The sequence below is a fragment of the Tachypleus tridentatus genome, chromosome 12, assembly GCF_004210375.1.
Source record: "Tachypleus tridentatus isolate NWPU-2018 chromosome 12, ASM421037v1, whole genome shotgun sequence".
Taxonomy (NCBI): domain Eukaryota; kingdom Metazoa; phylum Arthropoda; class Merostomata; order Xiphosura; family Limulidae; genus Tachypleus; species Tachypleus tridentatus.
Window position 1 is genome coordinate 25623829 of NC_134836.1, and position 26805 is coordinate 25650633.

General features: G+C 32.8%; 1 protein-coding gene across 1 annotated transcript in view; it reads left to right on the forward strand.

The window, feature by feature from the left end:
• The first annotated feature begins 1743 nt into the window (after positions 1–1743).
• LOC143235265 (ectonucleotide pyrophosphatase/phosphodiesterase family member 1-like) overlaps positions 1744–26805 on the forward strand; it is a 58280-nt gene continuing 33218 nt past the window's right edge. The window contains 7 exon segments of the mRNA XM_076473237.1: positions 1744–1793; positions 2011–2080; positions 7034–7066; positions 15807–15912; positions 17918–17984; positions 24451–24622; positions 26645–26764. Of these exon segments, the coding sequence (XP_076329352.1) occupies positions 2027–2080; positions 7034–7066; positions 15807–15912; positions 17918–17984; positions 24451–24622; positions 26645–26764 (552 nt within the window). The 5' untranslated portion in view covers positions 1744–1793; positions 2011–2026.

Below are 26805 nucleotides of genomic sequence, written 5' to 3' on the forward strand. Positions count from 1 at the left end.
TAGCTCCTGTGTTTTCTCTTACATTTGTTATTGTTACAAGTACCAGGAACAGCCAGGATGTCTGGTCTACATGTTGTTTTGTTGTTGTTAGATATAATATTTCAACTGCTAATCATGGGTATTTTATTGCCAAATTAATTACGCAAACAGATTTAAGATTTTAAAGTATATTGTTATAACAATTCGTTTCAAATGATATTTCTTGTAATAATGCGTTTGTCTTTGTTCACTGTCACTCTCAGTTTTCTCGCTTTCATTCATCTGGCAACAAATTAATACATCTGTTCTTCAGTATATTTTTCATTATACCATGTGCTTCCTCTCTTTTGAGTCTTGGAACATCACGCGGCGACATATTTACAGACAATTCTGAGGTGCACTAATTTACCTTTTAGGTTGCAAATAACAGAAATAACAACCAGGAAGTGCATCACAAATCTGGATTTGAAATTTTGATTCTTATTGAAGAAAGAGACTAAACACAACTTACGTGAAGTTATCCACAATCCTTGACCAACATTCTGTTGCTAAAACTACTCATATGGCTAAAAAGTGAAATGAAAAAAATTGAAAATTCTTTGTGAACTTACTAACTATCCATTCTGTAGAGAATTGTGATTTTAAGACACTTTATTCTGTTATCTTCAATTGTTTGTACCTCTGCAACAAAGATTTGTGCAGTAGTGTGGATTTGTCTGTTTTGTAAACTCTTCCCCTATGGCTCAGCGATAAGCATCAGGGTTATATCGCTTATAATGTCGAGGTTCTGTCCCTGCAGCGGGCGTTGTGTTGCTTTGTCTTAACAAAAACAAATGATACTAATTTAATAAGTGATTTCTATTTTGAAAACGGGGAAGGACTTTGTTTTTGTGTGCATGACATTTTTTTAATAAACAAACAAATAACAAGAAAGTTTTTACTTGTGTCTAGATTTTGTTTGTCTTAAGATGCTTCATCATAAGAAATGGGTTTTGTCCATTGAATCTTTGTTTCTGTCTATTTTTCCCTTACTAAAACAGAAAATATATTTCAGTCTATCAAAAAACTGTTTTACTGAAATGTCTCACTTTTGAAAACAAAATTATTTGTATATGTATGCACAGGATATTCCTTTGAATAATACATTTTTATCTTTCGAAACAGAAAATAAAGTTAGTTGAGTTTCAGCATTAGTGGCCTAGCGCGTTAAGGCGTGCACTTCGTAATCTGAGGGTCGCGGGTTCGCGCCCGAGTTGCGCCAAAACATGCTCGCCCTCCCAGCCGTGGGGCGTTATAATGTGACGGTCAATCCCACTTTTCGTTAGTAAAAGAGTAGCCCAAGAGTTGGCGGTGGGTGGTGATGACTAGCTGCCTTCCCTCTAGTCTTACACTGCTAAATTAGGGACGGCTAGCACAGATAGCCCTCGAGTAGCTTTGTGCGAATTTCCAAAACAAACAAACAAATTCAGCATTAGTTTATGTTATTTGAAGATGTCGTTAGTCAAATTCTTCCAAAAATTAATACTTTCTTTACACATCGATTTACATATTTAAACAAGTATCTATTATTCAACTTTCCGCGGTGTAAATACTTCCTTTCTTGTTACAAAAAAAAAAAAAAAAACTCGTAGAGAAAATTATACTCATTAATTTAGTTTACTTTCGTTTTTCAGAAAATCGTAGTATCTGAAAACCATTTTATACCTCATAAACAGAGGACGTAGTGTTTACAGACCTTGAATTAAAAAACAGACACCTCCGATTTCTAAACGAACCCATAGGCAGTGCAAGACAAATTTGAAAGAATGCCATAGGTTAGTCTGCAGTATGTTATTTTATTGAAAAATATAATTAGGTCTCACTTTCAACCAGTGCAGAGGTGGGTTGATAATTTTCTTCTTACTAGTAGTACTACACTATTTTTTAAAACAAACGGTGGTACTTCGACTTGATTCGAGAATCGGGTCATACGAGCGTTGCTGTTTGTGTCGTGAACTTTTAAATGTTGTTATGAGACTTGTTTTTCTACAGCTTGCAACACAGTAAAATGGATAACGAATATCGATTCGAATATGAAGAGGACCACAGCTCTGTTCGATGGGTAAGTTGGAGATGTGTATATATATATATATATATATATGTATATAAATGTCATAATGTTAAAGAGACGGGACAAGGGCAATTTGAAAAAAAAAAGGGGCGTCATTTTACGCGTCAACAGGGAGGGACGATTTTTATGGAACATTGAACACTTTTGCTTTTTAAAACTATAAATGGAGAAAGCAGTCAGTCTGTTATGATTTGTTCTGATTATTCTTTACATTATTTAAAACCTTGAAAGAGAAAAGTTCGTATTTTATACATGCATGCTATTTCCAAAATAAAAATAATAAGAAAAAGCGAGAGGCGGTCTCCTGTTCTGCTTGATCGGTGCGCCTTAACGTATGTACAGTTACAATGTTATGTAATTGTGTGCTGAACAACCTTTCCAAGATCTAAAAAAGTTTTCACTGATTCTTCTTGTTTATATAACTTTTATACAACGTTTCCGTGAAAAGTTTCACGTTTGTTGCGATTTATTATGAAATGTGTAGGAGACCTTCATCCTTCTGCATTTTTTGTTTAGAAGATTAGAACTATAAGCTCAAATAAAGCTCATAAATAATGTTAAATTACTAATACTGTTAGTGTAAATTAACCAGATTTATAAAGCCTGCCACGAAAAACAAATAGTTATTATAAATTCATATTCACACTTAGGAAACACGAGAGTGAAGAAGAAACTTAATCGTTGAGAAAAATGTAAAAATTGTAATTTTAGAGAGACTGTAATAAAAACAAAAGTAGATATAATGGGGCAAAAGTCACAAGAACAGGTAAAAAATGATTTATAAAAACCAGCCACGGGAAACTAACATGTAAAACAAGAGAGGGGTGTTTAAAAAATATATTTTACACTATACAGTATACATTGTTAGTAAACGATAATTTCGAGAATTTTTGTACGATCAAATTTGCTTGACACACAAGTGTGAATACTGCAAACGGTGTGAGAACTTAGATTTGTCCGATATTTTTTATTTGTATGTCCATGAAGGAAAATATTTAAAAACATATGTTATTATCAGTTATCTAACTCAAAAACACACTGTTGTACTTAATTAAAGATAGTGTACATACATAAAAGACAAAAATTATTACACATTGACACAAACTACCAGAAGGTTCAGTTAATAATTAAAAATGTCTGCTAGATTTCATTGTCATGACGTAGGATGATACGTCATGTGCGATGTACAACCTCCTTAGCATATTACTATTAGGTGTGACCTTGACGAAACATTCAACAATTGTATATATTCAAAGTGTCAGTTGTCTTGTTGTTTTTTATTATATTGTTCCTGTTCCACAGTCTATTTGACAAACACACATAGTAAATTATCACGAGCTTTAAATAAGGAGGCGCCCAGGCTCTTTCCTCATCTTGTACCAAACGTAATCATGTTGGTCTAATTGAGTGATTTATGCCTGTTTTATTATTAAAAGTAAAAGAGTAACTCAACTTACACGTACTTATCTTTATCATATATCTTATGTGTTATCAAAATATTATGATTTCCGTAGTCCTATGTACTGTTGGCGAAGGTAGCTCCACGTGTGAACAAGGGTACAATTTTTGTGGAGGTTAAACTTGTTCACAAAACGAGATACTCGTCTGGAAAACGTAACCTAGATAGCTAGCGTAATACTTTGTATGGTCATATTCACGTAAATTGAACAATGCAAGTCATCCTGCTTTTGTATAGGTATATTACAATAAATAACCATGCTCTGATAAAGAAATTTTGATCCCACAAAGATATTTTTATACACCATGAAAACATTAAATTTTAGCAAAGTGAAAGTAGTTCAGGTTTAACTGGAACTGTTCTTAGACCCAAATTATTCTCTAAAAATTTACATAATAGAAGAATCAAGCTCATGAGGTCTTACTTCACCAGTTTGCGGACGGAAAGTTTTTGAGATTTTATGTGCAATAATTCCAACCACGGCTTTCAGTAAAATTTTAAGGTAAACTATAAAACTTGTTACTAGATGTTTATACTGTACATTACATTGGAATAATGTTGTTACAAATATACAGACAGAAGTTATAAACCGTTATTTTCTTTTCGAGTGTGTATGCAAATTACAAAGTGAAATATATTTGTTGCTAACACTAACGGGTACTTTGATACAAAATTTTCATTATACTATGTAGTTTGTACTGTTGACGTTTCGATCATGATATGGGCCATTTCTTATTATTCTAGTCAGTTTAAACGAAAACAACTATAATCACTTAAACTTGTGGTTTCACAGGTGTGTGAAACAAACGTATACTCTAAAATCAAGAAGGCGTGGCGTCATGAAAAACCAACACGGAAAACCTGTTTTTGGCTATTTATGCTAGAATATTGCTTTAACATGTGGATGAAGTTAAATATAGTAGGGATATACATAGATATTATTACCTTTACGTACATTGGTTCCCTCTGAAGACTATGTTTTTCATGTCTTCCCCCCTCCAAGTATTTCGGTATAGGCACTGCCACTTTTAAACGAATATATAGAATATTTTGTAATGGAATATTAAAATGTATCAATGAGTGGATCGATAGAGAAGAAATATCACGAGACAAAAATGGGAGGAACAAGTCCTATTTGACCGAGTGAAATGAGGAAACATGCGCATTAGGTGCAGCCATTAAGGCCAGGGTGCAGTTCTCGTCTTATTTTCCCCCAAAGCTCTTGAGTTATTGATTAAATTATATACATTCTTCCTCATTTCTTAAGAGCAGTTTTGCTAATTTTGATGCATTTCTACTGAGACAAGTTGAAAAGAGGGACAGACAGGCCTCTCGGCCACCCAGAGCCGCTGTCATAATGTATATAAGAAAGGACGAAATGTTCGTACAAAACATGCCCACCTCAGTGTTTGTTGCTTTTTTTTTTATTAACTTTCCGTGTGTATAACAATAACGCAACGTTAAATTATTACTATAATGATGTGAAAATACAGGTTTATAACGAGTAAACCACACAAACTTTCACTTTTTTGTTACGCTTTGCCAAGGACGTCAAGTTTAGTATCTGATATTTACAAAAAACAAAACAAAAACAACAGTGCTTTATGCGACACGTGGACCATACAACAAGTTAGAAGACGTAAGATACAAGATTCGTTCTTCCTAATGTAAAACTTGAACTGCTAACCATAGGGAGTGACATCACCCGCCTTCTGCATGGTTACTTTTAACCGATTAAAAAGGATCGATCGTCAGTTTTATAATACACCCATAATTTATATTACAGAGCGTGTTCAGCAGTTTATCACGAGACTCAAACCGTTAAATACGCAACCCTCCATGCTAACTATTAGGCCACATCTGACAAGGATTGCTTTGAACGTTGGTGAAAACGGCAACATGATAAATTATTGATTTAAAAGCTTATCTCACATTTAAACGAAACTGGCATATGCTTGCTTTTATTAAAAATACTTTTACCGTGCTGCCCTCTAGTAACTCAGTGGCAAGTTCAAGTTTTCATAACACTAAATTTCGGGATTCGCTTCTCGGTGGCGCTGATACATATTCTATACTAAACACAATTCATACACAAGAAACAACTACAAAGGAAAAATGTATTATAACATATATATTTGAAAAAGGTAAGTGTATTATAATTGGTTTTGTGAGGTAAACAATATTTATGCAAATACGAAATATATTTATGAACAAAATATTCACATACAGGCCTGGCATGGCCAGGTGGTTAAGGTACTCGACTCGTAATCTGAGGGTGGCGGGTTCGAAACCCGTTCACACCAAACATGATCGCCCTTTCAGCCGTGGGAGTGTTATACTCGTCGATAAAAGAATAGCCGAAGAGTTGGCGGTGATGACTAGCTGCCTCCCGTCTAGTCCTACACTGCTAAAATATTCACATAAATCGTCAGCAGAAGGGGAGCTAGGGGTCTATATAATGCGAGAGCGACTAGGCCAACTTCAATACATTGCTGAACCGACCAGTTTGAAGTAGTAACCTGCACATTTTAGAACTTAATGAAATTGGTATTTTCCCATTATTAACTGATCCATTTTTCCAAACGCTGAAAGTAAATTATAGGAGTTTAAATAATCGAAATAGCCTTGCGGTTAACTCAAATCTACCAGTAAACCTATGTGCACAATTAACATTTTTAGTTTATCATAACATGTATGATGCGTACATTTCATATATTTGTCTTACGTAAATACTGGTTTGTATTATGACTGTGAGCATTTGGGAGAGGAGAAGAGCAGAAAGGAGGGACTTAAGAGCAGACACCCAGTATTCCTGAAAACCCCAGTTGGGGAGAGAAGTCTCCTAGCTTGTTTCTCTTGAAACTAAACCCCTGCTACAAACGTCATTTCCTCTAAACGTCATCGCTGTGACACAGTACAGATAACCCATTGATTAGATTTTCGTTTAACAACAAATAAGACCACATCGAAACGGTTGCTATTGTGTTAAACTTGTAATAAAGTATTATTCGCTGCTTGTTCAAGCAGTCTCCAAACTTTTAATCTTAAAGTGGGTTTAACTACTAAATATTGTATTTTACGTGTCATTAGTGTTGTTGTATAGCTACCTTGCAACGTTTTCATGCAGTTTATAGATTTAACATTTAGAATATTCGTATTATGACAAAGCGACCAACATGTAACATTTTCAATAACATATTTATATATTACTATTTTATTAGCGTAACCTATATGTTATAATGAGAATTGTCATATCCCGAGAGAATGTTTCTAAGAATCAAACAGGCTTGGTTACCTCCGGTTGTTCGGTTGTTTCTGGACACCTGAAGGAAGCTTAGCGTCGAATCTGTTTATCGTTCACTTGCTTTTGTACAACGCGTAGTAAACGTTCTAAACTATTTCAAAAATCTGACGATCGTTATATATTGAAGCAATAACATTTGATCTTTTTCACTGGGAATCACTGCTGCTTTTCTATGTTTCAGAGCTGGAAAAAGATCGTTCTGCTGATTGTAGGGGTAAGTAACAGTTTTCTTGTTTTAAAAGTAAAGTCTGACAAGAAACTACTTGTTGAACCGTGTTTGAAGTAAGCCTGACAACATGAGCTTGTAATATTACGTGAGCGTGTGTGTGTGTGGGAACAACGTGGCAACTAGGATTTAATTTCCTGCATGCAAAAGTATAGATGGTTCGAAAATTGAATGTACGTCCAGATATTTAAATATACGTATGTATTACCTACTACCGATCTCTGAAGCTACATAGTAATATGTAATATTCTGGAACAATGGAAATAAAAACACAGTTTTCGCATTTAATAACAATGCTTATAAATATGCCGTACAATAAGTAGTAAATGAAACACTTAAGTCAATATTAATATATTTTTTAAACACGTGTGTATGTATATATATATATATCCCTTTTCTTATATAAATAAAATCGACAACTTCGCTACGAACTGTTTTCGCTTGGAATTATTTAATGGCCGATTCATTTGAAGGCTCTATTGACTACTTGTGATGTTCAGACACATACCAGAAGGTATTTTTAACCTCTTTCTCTTCCACTAGATTGAAACTTGACTACAAACATTAATAGATTGATAGTTTTAAAAAAATCAACAACAGTGATGTTACGCAACATTAACACCTAAATACTCATGTAACCAAAATTGTCTTGCGAATTGACTTGAATTATTTGCCGTAGGCTGTTTCAGGTACAAGTAAAAAGTGTTCACAGGTGAGAACTTGTGAATACGTAAAACATTTATCAGGGAAAAACGAACTATTATGGTTCCTGATCTGCTAGACACTTAAACAGTTACAAACTCTAGTTTTATGACTAGAAGTGAGTAAAACAGTGATTTACTTTGAAATAAAATTGGAATAATACAAGATGATTTTTATGTGTTGAAACTTAGTTAAATAGCACATTGCAATTAAAAAGTGATTTTTGTGACCTAGGCCATTCTCTTGCATTAAATATATCATTTTCTTGCTTTGTTTTTAGCAATTGATTTAATTAGAAATTTTCACGAATTACTTTATCTTTTTTGTTTTCTTTAAGAAATATGGTAGAGATATTTCGATACTGCGGCTTTGAATAAGTTTATATTAAAATATTTCATTTTACCCGCCAATATGCATTTCTCAACTTTTTCAATTAAATAATAATAACGGCCTGGCAAACTCAGGTTGTTAGGGCGCTCTTTCAGCCGTGGGGGTGTTTACAATGTTACGATCAATCCCCCTATCGTTGGCAAAAAAAGTGGCCCAAGAGGTGGTGGTGGGTGGTGATGACAGGCTGCCTTCCCTCCAGCCTTACACTGCTAAATTATGGACGGCCAACACAGATAGCCCTCGCGTAGATAAATAATAACACTTATCGCTAAATAAAAGAGCTATGTTGGACTTGCTACAACACTTGAAAGAGAAAAAGGAACAAAACGAGATAAGGATGAAAGTGGACGTGTCATTTGATCTGGCTAATGATATCATAGCAATTTGTCTCGACTTAACATAGATGATAAAATACCAACATTCCTGGCTTCCCAACTTTTTCTATTGAAAACTTAGTGTTTAATAGAATTTCAGCTTTCATCATTATACCTTTTCTTTAATTAACTTTAGAATACTACTTTTATGACTATTTTACAACACTGACGTTTTACGATTGGAAACGCTGGGTCCATTTGTTTTGCCAGTGAGAGTTGTTATTTTCCATATAAAGTAGAGACGTCTTGTTTAGTTTTTTTTCAAGTTCAGTAGCCAGCGATATATAGTTTGTTTGTTTTTTATGATAATTGCTTTCCCAATAGTTGCTTACTTTTTTTTATAAGATGGCTTTCTAGATTATGGAGTGTATTCTAAAACTTTGTAAATTTTGCATTGAATAACAATAAAACAGGAAGTTAAACATCGTGAAAACTGTTTTGTTCTATAAAGTTATGCTCACTTCTTGTACCCCGCTGGTACAGCGGTAAGTCTACGGATTTACAATGCTAAAATCTGGGATTCGATTCTCCTCGGTGGACTCGGTAGATAGCCTATTGTGGCTTTGCTATAAGAAAACATACACACACACGCGCGCGCGCGCGCTCACTTCTAGACCTGTTGAAGAAAAATTATAATGAACGAAAATGAGCAGTTTTTTGTTTGTTTTTAAATTTTAGGACGCTCTGGATAGCTAAAGAGCGGCATATACATTGAAGATAGAGTAACTATACCAGGTGCATCTTTATATCTAGATTCTGATTGCCTGTACAAAAGAAAATTCAAATGAATTTTGTATTACTTTTATATAGTGGCGTTTGTACTATCGTACATAAAGCGCACTTTTCGTTATTTTAAAATTATCGACGCTAAAAATGTGTGGAAAAAATATTCTCGTTTTGCTCGTGGTTTGTAAATATCATAAACTAAACCTCACCATAGTTATCGTATGAACAGATTTTATACATAAACAGTAGCAACAAGTTTCTGTGTTTAGTTTTGACTTCTCATTGAACAGGATGTGCACAATATTAAACTTATTTAATTTTGTAGTTCGCACGCTCGATACTGCGCCCTTGATTATTGACTCTCTACCGTTTTGATTATATATGTAGAACGAAATACTGGAAACTTTCGTTTCTCTGCGTAATAATGGGAAATGGTAACGTGAAATTCTGAAAAGTTCCGGTAGCCTTTAAGATTGAATATAATTCTAAAAACTTTAGCTCCTGTTCAGATTTTGCACCACTATCTTATGGTTATGCTCTCATAGAACAAATACCATCTCCCTTTGTAACCCCAGGAGACTGTAATGGATACAATCCCCTTTGTAGTGGTGCTGACATTGATGATAGGGGTCGTTTCATGGAGTCTATGCTTTCGAATCACGACCTTTTACTCTTCAGTACTGGTTTCTTTACTTATTTTCATGCACCTAGCCACTTTTTTACTGCTATTGTTCTATCTATCTGTTCTCCGTTACCTTTCTCTTGGAGGGTTGGCAGTGACCCACGAGACATTGATCATTTTTCTAAAGTTTTGAGGAAGAGTAACCGTGGTTCGATGCCGCCCGATCTGAATGCCATGGTGGACATTGTACAAGGCCGACTGTCTTTCTTTCACCTCTCTCTCACAGATCGATCCTGCTGTCATTAGTTAACCATCTGTTAATGACAACATTGTTTAAACAGTTGTTCATTCTATACCTAAAACCTTGGCACGTTTCCCATGGTATTCTCGTTCTTGGTGGTCTCCAACCTGCCAGAAGGCAAAGAAAGCTCAGAAATGGGTCTGGGATACCTGCACCCTTTCGAACCACATTACTTTCCAGCGGTCCTCTACCTATGTTCAGCAGGTCCGACATCAAACCAAAAGGAACCTCGGATTAAGTTCACGAATAGTATCTCTTCTACCATCATTTCCAAAGTGATATGTGTCAAGATTCAGAAAGTCAATAGGAGGTTTTTTCCAATTCCCTTTTCATCTTGCTTTTCAATGGCCAAGAAGTTGCTGATGTACAGAGCATCACTGATATTCTCAGCAGGAATATTGCTTGTCTTTCCATCGCTTATGTTTCTTCTCCTGCTTTCTTGGCCAGTAAGTCTTGGGCAGAGCAATTGCCTCTTTACTTTCAGGGCGATTGTCTCTGTGACAGTAATCACCCCTTTACACTGGTGTACCTCAAGCTTGCAACACATCAATCAGAACTGATTGCGTTCTTTATGAGATGTTTTGCCATCTCTCTTCTGCCTCTCTAGCTTTTCTTCTGGTTGTTTTTAACTAAGTCTGACAGAAGAACATTTTTCCTGATGCTTGGTGCAAAGCTGTTGTTCTACTGTTTTCTAATCCGTGGAAGGATTCCAAGATTTCTTAATTATGTTTAATTGTTTTGATTACCTGTCCTTGTATGGTTAATGCTCGTCTCATTTAGCTTCTTGAATCAAACAACCTTCTCTCGCTCACCCAGTGTGGGTTGCATTAACATGTACCACCTACACAGACTTGAAATGTTAATCAGGGAAGCTTTCCTCAAAGAGAATATTTACATTTTGTTTCTATCTTCTTCGAATTTGAGAAGGTCTATGACATTACATGGGGATACATTCAAATGGATTGTGTGGTCATTTGCCCATTTTTATTTGTAATATTTTAATAAGCCATCGATTCCAAGCCCATGTAAGTTCGACGTTTTGCGATTCTATAACACAGGAACTTGAAGTTCCTCAAGGTTGTGTCTTGAGTGCCACACTTTTCAGTTTCAAAATCAATGTTATCATTGCATAACTTCATTCTACTGTTGCAAGTGGGCTCTTTGTCAACGACAATACAAAAGTCATTTGGATTTTATTTTCTGCAGGCAATCAGAATCTAGATATGAAGAGGTACCTGGTGTAATCAATCTATCTTCAGTGCATATGCCGCTCTTTACCTATCCAGAGCGTCACAAAATTAAAAACTGGTTTATTTTCGTTCATCATAATATCTCTTTAACAGGTCTAGCGTTCACCTAATGTAAGCAGTGATCATAATTTTATAAAACAAAACAGTCTTCACGATTTGTAACTTCCTATTTTATTATTATTCAATGCAAAATTTATAGTTTTAGAACACACTCTATAATCTAGTAAGCCATCTGATTAAAACAAAAGTAAGCTTCCCAATGGCACAGCAGTATGTCTACGGTCTTACAACGCTAAAAACCGGGTTTCGATACCTGTGATGGACAGAGCCCAGATAGCCTACTGTGTAGCTTTGTGCTCAACTTCAAACAAACAAACCAAAGAGTAAACAAACAAGTATTAGGGAAAAATTGATTGCCAAATAAAAAAGCTATGCAGGGTTGGTTACTGAATTTGATAAAAAAAAAGAAAAAAGATAGAAATGGAGCGGACTTAACACGTGATCTTGCTAATAATCACGTAGGAGACTTCACGTGGAAAATAAAATCTCTACATTACTGGCTTCCTCACTGGCAAAACAATCCTAAAACGTTAGTGTTGTAAAATAGTCATAAAAGTAGTATTCTAAAGTTAATTAAAGAAAAGGTATAATGATGAAAGCTGAAATTCTATTAAACGCTAAGCTTTCAATAAACAAAGTTGGGAAGCCAGCAATGATGGGATTTTATTCTCCACGCAAAGTGGGAACAGCTATGTCTGCTGTGTGATCATTATCCTATCAAGTGACATGCCCACTTCTGTTCCTATCTTGTTTGGTTTCTTTTTACAACTTCAGTAGTAAGACCTATATAGCTTTTGTATTTAGCGATAATTTTACTTTACATTCCTTATTTTGAAGGTTTCTCATAATTGTAACTAAAGTCTTTACTAACACCAAGAGATTTGTGGATAATCACTCCTAAGTCTTTTTTTTTTTTTACATTAATGGATGTAATGATACTCTTGCCTAGAACATATTCGTATTATTCGTTATTGAAACACAGATGTAAACAAACTCACGTTTTGGGATTAAATAATTTGAATGATCACATCAAATCTACAAACATCCAACGAAAAGTCTACAGAACATCATTTGTTGTAACGCTTCATTAGGAGCTAGAATGATGTAAACATATATGTTTTATTAAAGTATAGTACTATCTACATGCACAGTAGTTACTAATTATATTATTAATGCTTCATGTGGAGTAAGCATAAAACGTTAAATGCCATAAGCAACTACGCCATAACTACATAAACATAATATTTTACATCATAAAAATAGGGGCGTGAATGTATTATGAAGGATTTGTTCACTTTTAATTGATGCTGAAGTACTATGGCAACAGAACCGAATAATTCAGTTTTGTACTTTAATCCAATATAACTACATTTAATTTATATTTTATATGAATTAAATAGCCACCGATCATTCCTCAAAATTTCATACCCTTCTATTTCCAGTATAGCACTAATAATGTTAGAATGAGCTCATGATTCGGTGGTACAAGTAATGTAAGTATCCAACTTGTAAGTATAACATTGTATTTAGTCCATTTAATTTACAGTACTTTGGGCATTGACACAAAAACAAGAAAGTTCCTTCATAATAGTATTAGTAGTGCAATCAAAATTCGTAAATAAAACATTTATACCAGGATTAATAGTTTCACTTTTAATGTCCTCTGGCTGCTCCCAATTTTCGGGGGTTCACAGGATCCGTTACATAACTTTTTTTTTTAACATTTACTCTGTGTCTTTTCAATTCGGCAGCTTCTATGACCTTCAGAGATTTGGTTTTATTTAATTTATCGCTTTATACTTCTGAGTCTTCGAAAAATTCGTGGACCTAACGTAACAGGTTTTTCACAACCTGAGTCGATATTTAAAACGTTTCTGACAGTAAATTGTTTAATTAATTACATGGTAAAAGCTGTTTCATCACATAAAATAAAATCAATGCTTAAATAATTAACATCATAATTAGTTTCAGCATTGTTTCGATCATTGTCGAACCGACCGGTACTGATGGCTGTGGAACATACCCTATCCTCATTATTGTAGTTTTTTTATATAGGCCCGGCATGGCCAGGTGGTTAAGGCACTCGACTCGTAATCCGAGGGTCACGGGCTCAAATTACCGTTACACCAAACATGTTCGCCCTTTCAGCTGTGGTGGCGTTATAATATGATCTGTCAATCCCATTATTAGTTGGTAAAAGAGTAGCCCAAGAGTTGGCGGTGGGTGGTGATGACTAACTGCCTTCCTTCTAGTCTTACACTGCTAAATTAGGGATGGCTAACGCAAATAGCCTTTGTGTAGCTTTGCACGAAATTCAAAACAAACCAAACAAAACCTTTAAGATCGTAAATAAGGTTTAACCGATCAACAATACCTCAGATGTGAAAAAAAAAAAAAAAAAAGATAAGAAAGGATTCAGTGTACGACTTAAAGGAATAAAATCAAAACTGGCGACCAAACTGATAGTTACACTTATAGCATTAGAAAGAATATTATTGAAAATATTTATTTATTAGTTAGCTATGCCGTGTATTGTTTTACTCGCCATTATGCTCAAAGTTGAAGAAAAAAATGCGGTCTTGGTAACTAATAAATTACTATTTTATGTAAAATTCTTATTAGTGCTACAACTTGAGCTGCCAGTTGGGCCGCCAATTTTGATTTCATTCATTTAAGTCGAATACTGAATCATTTTTGGCTGCACCTTTTTTCACAGTTAAGGTATTTTTTATTAGACGTCATGACTTTTCACAGTATACACCAATAACTAATCGCACGAAGTAAGAACGTCATACTCGATAATAGCAAATATTAGGTTTAAGAACACAACCCTGTTCTCGGAACAAACCTTTTATTTACAGAACCACCCAGATTCTTTAACATATACGGTGGTCGTTTTTCCTCTGTAAAACAGTATTAATAACTTCCTTTCTAAGAACGCCATGGGATTAATTTCTTATTACCTCTTGTAGTTTTCCTGCTCTTAATCAGCTGTCTTTAATCTGAATGATAAAAACTAAAGTAGTTCGCTTCCACTCTTAAGTGAAGCTGTAGTAAAAATATTAGATCGTTAAGTTACATGCCTTTTTGCGGAGATGTATTCAAATTTTCGTAAAAGTTGAGAAGTTTTTGTTAAATAACTTTGCACATGTAACTTATATTTACACTAAGAGAAATTCTTAATTGTAAGACGTAAAGATTTATTAGGGTGTTCGGAAAGTCACTGTGCAGTTGTATATTTATTAACAGACATGTTTCAATATAGAATACAGGAGATAAATATGAATGACAATTATAAACAATGTTGAAAATGACCCCCGTTGGCAACAATACGGGCCTGGATCCTTCTTATTTTGTTTCTAAACACCGCTATCAGTTGCTGGCTTGAAATAGACTGAATAAAATATTATTACAAAACTGCACAGTGACTCTCCGAACACCCTGTATAATAGTTCAGTATGTTTTTATCAAATACATATTCCATAATTTTGGTGTGAACAAATAAAAGGATTGTTTGTTTTTGAATTTCGCACAAAGCTACTCGAGGGCTATCTGTGCTAGCCGTCCCTAATTTAGCAGTGTAAGGGAAGGCAGCTAGTCATCACCACCCACCGCCAACTCTTGGGCTACTCTTTTACCAACGAATAGTGGGATTGACCGTCACATTATACGCCCCCACGGCTGGGAGGGCGAGCATGTTTAGCACGACGCGGGCGCGAACCCGCGACCCTCGGATTACGAGTCGCACGCCTTACGCGCTTGGCCATGCCAGGCCTAAAATAAAAGGAAGAAACTAATCAGAATTGGAAATGTTATATCTCGGGTATTTCATAATGGATTATTTAGAAATATGGTATATGAAGCAAGAGACCAGTAGAGCACATCAGTTAAAGTGCGTAGTAGTTTGGATTACCACAGTCCGACCTTTAGAAAGTGGGAACTCGCTTAACTGTCATTCCTGTTCTTGTTTTTTTGCCGCAAGACATACGGTTGTGTTTCTTGACTATGGACATGTAACTTACTGTGGACTTGTGACGTCATTGTTTGACTTTGAACTTGCCAGTGACAGAGACTGCACGTAATCAAAGGGATAAGTTAACATTATGTAATGTAACTAGCAAGTTATTCATTTGTAATGATAATTTATTTATGATAAAGTGATATGTAATGTAATAGTTTATTGTTTTCCGCCAGACGCCTGCACCTGAAAGTGAAAGATACAGATAAGGCTAGATTGGTTCCTCATATCATGGATATTAAAGTTTGATATCTGTTAAACTTAAATATAATATGTATTTTACAGGTGGTTCTAGTAGCTGTGGCTCTTTTTGTTGGCGGGTATTTTCGAGGTGTTGAAGTTGGGAAAAAAAAAAGTCTCAAAGATATAAAAACTGACTTACCCTATTCCGGTAATTTATATATAATATATATTTATTTTTAGTATTTAGTTTCAAATGTTATTAGCATTTACGTTTTAGGTATAAACCATATAATATAGATTTAATGAGTTATTTTATTCACCGGTTATTATTGATTTATAAATGGAATAAAAAAGATGAATTGTGAATTGAAAAATGGAAAGTAGCTTGTAATGTGACATATTAAAGTGATTGAATAATAACTCGAATATGATATATTTGGCCCTTGAAAAACTGAAGGATATTCTTGAATACCCATGAAGCAAAAATATAAACCCATTTTTCTAAGGAGAAATCATTGATTCCTCTCATAAACTCTCAGGCATCCTCTTGTTAAGAGTTTAATATTTTGTAACAGTAAAGCTTGTGTTGTATGTAAATAAATTAATTAATACAATACAATGAACAGGTGTCTGAGTATTAAACTTTGTTACAGCTTCTTATATTATTCTTATGTATAATATGTGTTTGAAAAGGTGGGCGAATTGTTTGAGAACATTTTGGTACCTGTTACTAGGATATTTCACTACCCAATAATTTTGTTTTAATCTCCCCAACATATTGTATTTAAGATCTTAAAAATATTTCATCAGTATTAGTTCATCAAACAAACACTTCAGTCTGTAAGATATTAGAAATTATTAGTTTATTAGAGAAAGCCTTTTTTCTTTAAAAAAAAGGCTCTTATAAAATATTTTAATTATATGGTGAAAGATCTGATATTTATAAAAATGGTTCAATCTGTGAGAAATTCCATGAAGAAACCAGAGTTTATTTGCTGGGTCATAAGCCTGTAGCAACTGTCTTATGTGTTGATCTGTGTCTTTGCCACAGTCAAGCTTGCAATATTGAATAGGAATGGCATAACCATGTCATGTCTGAAGAATAGTAGTAGAACTGTTTTCTACCTGTCTCAACAACATCTGATACTGAAACTTATGGAAAAGAAAAGAAAAGACAGTCAAGACACCAGTGTATATTTATTTACTTTCACAGAAGAAAGTGCATCAACAACTACTTTATAGTATTACCAGAACTAACTACCTTTGGTCATTTGAGTCTAAACACACACACACACACACATACATTAATTGGTTGCACTGAGAGAAAGAAGGATAAAAAGTGTGAAATTAGTAATGTATTGTGCAACTGCAGCACTTCATTCCTGAAAGAACATGAAGAAGTGCTGAATCTACTATTAAAATTATGGAAACAAAGTTTGATTTAGGATTCAAGAATGCAAAAATAGTTCTAGACTTCCAAGAGTCCACAAGTGTTCTAGATTTGAGTTATGTTTAGCACAGTCCTACATACAGTTAACATAGAAAAAAATACTGGGTGAAACAATGAAATGTTTAATTGTCATGGACACTTGGTGCCAGGAATTTGTCGAGGCCTGTCATATGGGAATATGTTAAGTTTTGGACGTATTTTCTCTTGTGTACAACATTATTCAGTGGTCAATATGATAACAACCTCTGACTTCTTTGTTCTTACATAGGAAGACAATAGGATGAGATAATACAAGTTTAATATTTAGAAAAGACTGGCTATGCTCCAGTTAAAACAGTAGTAGAGTCATTAATTTACAGAATGAGCTACTTTCAGCACTATTTGAGGAGTGCACCAGTGGTGTATTTAGGTAGGGGCTAGAGGGTGTTCAACTCTGAGGCCCATTGATAATTTTATTTTGTGTAAAATTACATGGGATGTAGGGCCCACAAAATTTATTAGCCCCTGGGCCCACCCAACCTTATGCCACCTCTGGAGGGCACTTTTAGAAGAGTTTGAGAGTAGTTGATGGTTTCCAAGTAAATACATATTGGATTTGGTCTTCACACTTTTCTTTTTCTTGGAAGTAAATGTGCAAGGGCAGCTTTGGTAGACTGTATGGTACCTTATAGTTAATATGTTGTATTTTTGTTGTGTCCAGCATGGTTACATTTGTTTCATGTTTTGGGAGTACAGATACTAACATAAACATGTCATTTAACAGAAAAATTGACATGGATGAATTGGCCCAAAGAGAAATGTATTTCTCCAATGTATCACTGCCCTCAAGAGTAAGTGTTTATTTTTCTGTTATAATAAATTCTGCATTACTGCATGTGGTTCATTTATTTTTATGTAGTGGTTGTTGCTTAAATAAGTAGCTGGAACTAAATAATTAAGTGCCAAAAGTTTAGATGTTTTGAAATCTCAGACTTACTAAATATATATTGATGTATAATTTTCAGAAAGTAGTAATTTGAAAATAAAAACTATAAGTAGAGATAAATGTTTGGAACTGTATATAAAGTAAATAAGAAAGTGATTTGTTTTGATAAATAACTAAGAGTTATCTTTCGTAATGGTTACCAAGCAGTATGAAACATGTAATAACTTGTATGGTTTAGTAATGCATGAGAGTTTTTTTGTTTTTTTTTAACAGATTAATTGAACTGATGATTATCTTAATGTGACTTGTATCCTGAAGTATACTGAATATTAATATTGAAAAGATGAGATATTCATATTAAAAGTAATTTTAACCACTAGAAAGAAACTACCTAGTATGAAATGAAGAAAATTTTAAAGTGGTGAAATTTCTGTTAAAATTTAAAAAAAAAGTAATCTTAGAAATGAAGATCTATCAAAATTCAATCCTTTACACTGATTTCAGGGTAGATTCTTTACAAATCTAAACTACAAAGTTTGTAAATGTTACAATTCTTAATCTGCTTACATCTTATTGCTTATCTTCATGATACTATCTGGTATTATCCATCAGTATGTTTTTGGTATCATGTAAGTTTCTGTAAGTAAATACAAGATTGAATAAAGAGTTTGGATTAAGAAAAATTTAAAATAGAAACAAAATATGATGTTTTCAGCTAAACTGATTTATGTTGCAGATAGAAGTGGTAAATGCAAATAACAGATAGAAAGGTGGGAAGCATATCACTGAGTTAATGCCTGGCATGACCAGATGGTTAAGTCATTCAACTTGTAATCTGAAGGTCACAGGTTTGAATCTTGTCACACCAAACATGCTTGCTCTTTCAGCTGTGAGTGTATTATAATGTGATGATCAATTCCCCTATTCATTTGCCAATGAATAGCTTAAGAGTTGGCAGTGGATGGTGATGACTAGCTTTCTTCCCTCTAGTCTTACACTGCTAACTTAGGGACGGTTAATGCAGATAGTTTTCATGTAACTTTGCATAAAAATTCAAAACAAACAAACATTGAATTAAACTGAGTTGAGGAAAGATGCTAAATAGTGCAAAAACAAAGTTCCATATAATATTTATTTAAAAAAACAACAAAAGTGGTTGGGAACTCTTACATCAGATGAGATTTGGTTTGAGCTGAAGAAAAAATTATGAGACAGAGTTGATGACCAAATGGTAAACTTAATAATAATATCTGTCTGAGAGTGCATGCACTAGTCATCTCATGGTCTCATTCCACGAGTAAATATGCAGGACATAACTTTGCAATGTAGAATCAAATCTCTGCCTCTGCACATATTTCTATACCACAGTCCTCCACTGATGACTACCATGACAATTCAACAATATAACAAGTTAGCTACATTCCATATTTTTATTTTCACACAGTGATATTTGTACTAAAATTCATGACAGTTCATATGCATAATATTACCTGTTGAAAATGAAAAATTGAGATTGGGTCACCACACAAGGCTGTGAAAGCTGAAGGGTAAAGTTCACTGTCATTGGTTTTTACAAAATTACTTATCTGTTTCAGTTTACTGGAGATAAAGGGTTATGTCTTGTATTTTTTCACTGTAAGTTCATATAAAGTAATTATTAGAATACCATGAATTATTAAAGGTGAAGGGTGATGTTCCATCTCATTTTAAGGAACAAAAATAAAGATAATTAAAAAACAAAGATAGAAGTCAGTCATGTTTGTCCTTTCACAAAGTGATAATAATTTGAGATAATTATTTAAAGTTACCAAAAACAAAGATTAATATTTTACACATTTTTAATGTACAAATATAGGGTACTTAAAGTTAGAGATACCAGTGAGGTAGAATAATGTTTTTTATGCTTGTATAAACAAAGAGAAACTAGTCAAAATAAATAGATAAAAACAATAATAAATAAAACAGTCTTCTGATGCTATCTGAGAATTCTACCCATGTAATCATAAAGCAAGGACCTTAATCCTTTCAACTGTCAGTGTATTAGAACTTTTAGTGTTTATTGCAAGTTACAATAACTGTAAATTTTCTAGATATCATATCTAATACTTTACTGTCCTGGCTAGATACTTGATGAGTATCACATAGTTTGTTGCACAGAACTTCCAGAAGTATTTGATTAGGTATTGTAAGCAGTTACTGCAAGGTACTAAATATATTTCTCACACCCATCAATTTCTCAATAACTTGAAAAGTAAATGTCATAATGCCCTTGAAGCTTTCAAATGTTTTTTAATTCCCAGTAGTCATTGAAAGTCATGTAAACTGTTTGAGAATTTGGGTATTAAATTAGCTGTCTTAACTTTGTAATAGTAAAGTAGTTATTACACAGTGCTCCATATACATTTCTTGATGAAACTCTGCTCCATAGCTTATAGTGAACCTAACTTTAAAATTATTACTTGGAAAGGATTTCTCCTAGATCATGTCACATTTGTCAGATCATGAATTAACTTTTACTAATTCTTTCCCTTGCACACAGGTATTTCCAAGTATTACTGAATTACATATGTAGAGAGAATGTCTCCAGGTGATATCAAACCTCTACACAGATGATTTCTACATAGTATTACATAATGTTAAACTGCATAGTCTTCTGCTAACATAAGAGTTTAATGTTTAAAGGGGCTTGGCCTATGTCAGTAAGTAACTAGATTGTCTTCAAATTTAACTGATATACTGTAACTACATATATATATTCTTGAAACCTAATAAGTTAAAATTCAAGGAACTTGTGTGAATATTTGAAATGTAATAAAATATTTAAATGATCTGTGTTGTGTAATACACAATTAACAAAGTTTTTTTATTCCCAAAATGATCAGTGGTTGTAAAAAACACTGTGTTTTGATGTCATTCACATCTTCCTTAGGAGTGAACACAAATGTTGTGCAGCATATAAATACAACCAAACCATGGTCATGAGACTACAAGTTAATGTATTTAAAAAGGATAATGCCATCTGCTTACTCTCTGGTTATCTAAATTTTCAATCTTATTTAAAGTGAAATTATTTTACTATATTTCATTATTTCTGTAGTTCCTCTAATATTTCTATCTGTCATATTATTTGATTGAGCTAAAATAAGTTTTTTTGTAACCACTAAATAATAGGACCAGTATTATTTGCATGTTCAGCTCATGCAGTTTTTACTTTTGTTTTTAACATTTTTTTAATGATCATGTAGTCTAAATTTTAAATTTACTCTAGTTTGACCACAGTCACATTTAATTTTTTGAACACCTGTTTGTTCCATTAGATTTATTTAATTTTAGTTTTTTTTTTAATATTTGGATAATTTTATTTAATGGTCTGACAGTGGTTATGAAATTTTTGTTTTATTCCTTAAACTTAATAAAGATTTAACATGACAAACATGGAATGTTGGTAAAAACAGTATTTGTTTTAAATCCATTTCAATAAATCTTGATTTTTGTTCATTGTTTTTGTCATCATTGATTATTTTAAATTTTCTCACAGTTGTATCAACATTATCAAGAGAGAAACCTTTATGTATTGATATATATTTCATTAATAATAGTTCATTTTTAAATCTTCTTGATTAGAACATAGCTATAAAGACATGTAAACATAAAAGTAAAAAAGTGACTTTTTTGTGACTTTGTATGACATGGTCCAGTATGACCAGTTTGTTAGGGCACTTGTAATCTGAGGGTTACAAGTTTGAATCCCTGTCACACTAAATATGCTTGCCCTTTCAGCCATTGGGTGTTATAACATGATGGTTAATTCTACTATTCATTGGTAAAAGAGTAGTCCAAAAGTTAGCAGTGAGTGGTGGTGACTAGCTGCTTTCCCTCTAGTCTTACACTGTTAAATTATGGATGGCTAACAAAGATAACCCTTGTGTAGTTTTGTGTGAGAATTCAAAACAAACAAAAAAAGTATTTAGCATAATTTTTAGTGTGGTTTATGGTAGACCATAGTTTAACTTATTTTCTTAACTATTTTGTTAAAAAAACAGTAAACTATTATTTTGTTCAACTTTGTATATAAATTGAATAGTGGATTCAAGACTGTTTAAGTAATTATCATAAACTATCAAGTTTTCTTGATTGTATTGACCACAAAAGTGTCATCGACATACCTAACACGTATATCCGGTTCATTTTTAGCATTCTGTAAACCATCATTTTCAAACCTATTCGTAAAAAGATCACATACCAATGGATAATCCATTGCTAGGCATTCAGTCTTTGTGAATCTCATTATTAAATTGAAAAAAAATGAATCTTCTCTACAAGTTTTTGTTAAATTTAGCAAGTCTCAAATTTAGATGAGTGGCACATGGCTCCCTTGTAATTTGTGTTCAAAATAATTGATCATTTTATCAGTAAGTACTTTTGTGAATAATGATAAAGTATTAAAAGAGACAACTGTATTATTTTATTTAGATTTGCCTGAATTATTTTTTCAACAAATTCTGTAGAATGTTTAATTGTATGTGTTTTTATCACTTGGGAAAGAATACTTACATGCTAAAAATTTAGCTGTGCTGTAAAAAGATGAACTTATGTTTGATACTATTTGACTTCAGAAATTTTCTGAACTTTCGATAAAGCTTAAAATTTTGGAATTATGAAACTACTTGAAACCAAATATTTTTGCTCAGAGGTGGGGTGGGGGTGGAGGAGCTAAGCTTATACACTCCAACTTTTTTTTGATCAATTCACAAAGTCTGTTACAAGGATTGTTTTTAGCCTTTTTAAATATACCTTTATTTAACAACTCCTCAACATTCTTAATGTTGTCTTCTTTATATTGGATAACTACATCACATTTTTCAGCTTTACAAATTTCAATATCCCAATCATTTAATGTCTTTGAAACTTGAGCATTTTCATTTTTCTTGAAACTGACTTCAAGATTATGTAGTAACTCTACGTTCAGCTCCGATTATGTTAACTTTATTAATTGTTCTTAATTTTATTCAGACTTGTTTCCACTTTTATAACAAAATTTTCTTAGAAGCAAATCTCATCGCCTTGTTAAGTACATCAGTCTGTTTCTCATTTAACATATTTGATTTATTAATTATTTTTCCATATCTCATTACCTTCATGTAAGGTTCAGGTAGCATTTTTTATTCATTTTTCTTTTTTCTTTTTTCACTGTTCTTGGTTTATAAAGAACTATATTTTCTAATTTTAATTTATATTTTTCCAGTTTATATTGAATACATGTCCAAATAATATTTTCACACTCGTTGCATTGTTATTTAGAATTTTTCATTGTCAGTTGCTAAAGGTGGTAAACTCTGTATTTTTGCTTCCATGTAACACTACTTTCCTGATGAATTACAGTTCTCAAAATGTTTTTTTTGTTCAGTCTTCTATAAACAGTTGTCAGTATGACGTCCTTTGATGTCAAATTTTACGTTTATGAATTTCAGAATTATATATGATTTTTTTTTTTGACATTTCATTGGGAAATTTAATTGCATTAATTCTTTAAAACATGATTAATAAACTTACACATTTTGATTTTGGTGATAATACAATTTTCATTAAAGTGTTTTAACATGTATCTCCTCCATTACTACTTAGTTTAACATTTCTTTTTATCTTATCCTTCTATGCTTGTTCTTTTTTTAAGGCTGTGAAAATATTTTTTATCCATTAATTTAATGTTTGTTTAATACTACATGTACATGCATATTGCCTTCCCGAGACTATAATATTGCCTTTCAAAAAGAAAAATGCTCCAGTTCTACTTTCTCTGTGTTTCCAGTAGTTTTAAAACCAAAAATTTGTAACTTAAAATATAAGTTTTCTAAATACCTAATCATTTCAATACTTCAAGATTTATAAGTATGAACATTTTATTTCTTTGAGCTTATCTTAATAATCTTTTTCAGCACATTGTATCTGAATTTGCTTTACACTCAGTCTTCATTCAAATATTGTACATTTTATTTCTTTGAGCCTATCTTAATAATCTGTATTAGTTCATTATTTCTGAATTTGGTTTACACTGAATATTCATTCAAATGTTACACTCATGTAAAGGATTAAATTTAGTAAAATTGTTAATGAATGATTACATGCATTATTTACTCATATTTTCCTACAGTTGATTGTGAAGAAATATTCAAAGTAAAATCTGTACTGGAACCACATATTTTACTTCAAGAAGACTAACACTTGCTGTTGTATTTTTAAAGAATAATACACATGAAAAAAAGATTTGTGTGTTTTGAAGAAATTTGTATGTTCTTTATGAGAATGTAACATTAAATGTGATATTAATTAATAAGATTAGTTTCTTTTCTCATGTATATTTTGTTTCTTAGTTTTCAGGAAGCTCCTCTATTGTTGATATCTTTAGATGGTTTTCGACCAGATTATCTCAAACGTAATATTACTCCCAATATCAATCACCTGGCAAAATGTGGTGTTTTGGCTCCATACATGCGTCCTGTGTTTCCAACAAAGACGTTCCCAAATCATTACAGCATAGTAACGGTGTGTTTAAGTCCAGGTGATTCAGTGATAACTTAAAGTATAAATCTAAGATCTGTGAATAAATTATTTTGATGACAAAGAAGTTCTAATAAAATGTAAACAGCACATTATATAAAATTATTGTTGTAATGTGCTAAGAACAAGTGTTTATTTTGTTAGTTGTTTGTATTTTCTTATACACTTGTGATATTAGAAGTTAGTGTGCAAGTATAAAAATTTTAATTGCTTGCTAAAAAAGGGTTTTTAGGTTAGAAAACCCTAAAATTTATTACTAAACATTAAAAAATTTGAGTCAGGAGAGATGGTTTAGAAACTCGTGTGAAAATTTTGAAAAATAGTCTTATTGTTAATTTATTATTAACACCATGAGAAACACTATATATTCAAAATAATTTTTTATGTTAATGTTAAATTATGTAATTTTAGCATCATCATAGAAGTGAAAGAACAATTAATGTTGTCTGGCTCAAACAAACAAAATTGGAATATACATCACTTTGCTTTTTCAATTTGTCAATGCTTTCTTAAGAATTTTGAACTTCATGAATAAGGAAGGACATGGCTAGTGGCAGGTACAGGAATTGTTACTCAGGTAACCCAGTTACAGTTTTATTCAATGCTGTTCCCAGTTCAAAATCTTCCTTACTGCTATGTGAAACTATTGTTTTGTATCTTACACCTTATTTTGTTTGGTAAATTATGGATGCAAAGTTCAGAATTTTAGGTGGTTTACATCATACAAGAAATACATAAACAGAACAAGCTTGAGGATTTACTGTTTTGTTTTGTTTTTTTCTGGTTCTAAACATATCAACCATAGTGGAAATCTTAATCTTTCAATTCATTGGAATTATTTAATATAATTTATTCTGAAATAGAAGGTTGACATAATAAGCTGTTCTATTATTAATGTACAAATGAATAATCAAATCTGAAAAGAAAGCGTGAGTTTAACTTTTTCACTGCCAAATTTGACTATAGTTGATCTTATGGCTTTGTGCCATTTACAACTGTAGTTGAATTTTTATAGTGTCTTGTTTACTCAATAGATAGCAGCACTTTATGGGCAAATGTAAAGCTTTCCCTTAATCCATGAGCCTTAGATGTTTATCTTGGACTCTTTACATAATCATGAATCTAATCACGTGATTAGTATTGTTTCCGGGATTTGAAAAAAGGAAAGAAATTTGTGAACAAAGTTTCCAATATGGCTTTGCACAGGCATTCATCATTTACTGCAGCTCAAGTTTTGGAAATAATTCAGCAAGATTCAGACTCCGGGAGTGACTGTTTTGAGTATGAAAGCTCAGAAGAAGACTTGAAAGACTGGTGAAGAAGGTAGACTAAACACACAAACCAAATTAGAAGCAGCCAAGGGAATAGACAGTTAAAACCCTGAGGGAGTGTAGTTCCACTACCAGGGGAATGTCAGCAAAATTACGGAGAAGAGTGACTGCAGTTTGCGGAAGGTTCCTAGGAAGCAGTTCAGAAATTCCATCCGAGTTGGAGTCCCCATCTCCACCTGAACCATCAACAAGTTCAGAACAGGCTGCTCAGTGGCAGCTGGAAATTCTAGAAGAAATGGAGATGTTTGAACAGGACTGGCTACTTGTACATTCCAAACAAACTTAAAATTTCATGTCTATATGTTTACATTCTATAATATTAGAAGGAATATTTATTGTATTTTTTTTAGTAATTTTGCTTTAAATATATTCAGAATATTACATAATAAGCCCATCATATTAAATTATTGGTCTAATGTTTAGCTGTGCATAGATTAATAATAACAAACAAGAGGAATTTTAAGGTATTATTAGTCTTTATATGCCACATTTATTTACATTTATCCATATTTGAATGTTATAAGTGTTTTAAATTAAGTATGTTCTTAAATTTGAAAGACTAAGACAAAAAATGTGAGTACACAATACTTGCATCTTGTAGAATGAAGTATATCAAACAGAAAAAGTAGCTTGAGTTACAAAATCCTAACTTATAATGATGGATGATATATTTCAGGGTCTCTACCCTGAGTCTCATGGAATTGTAGGGAACAAGTTCTATGATCCTAATCTGCATCAGTTATTCAAACTTGGTAGTTCACAGTCTTTAAACCCTGAGTGGTGGCTTGGAGAACCGGTATGTAACATTTTCAATACTATTTCACTTTTTGTGTTTTT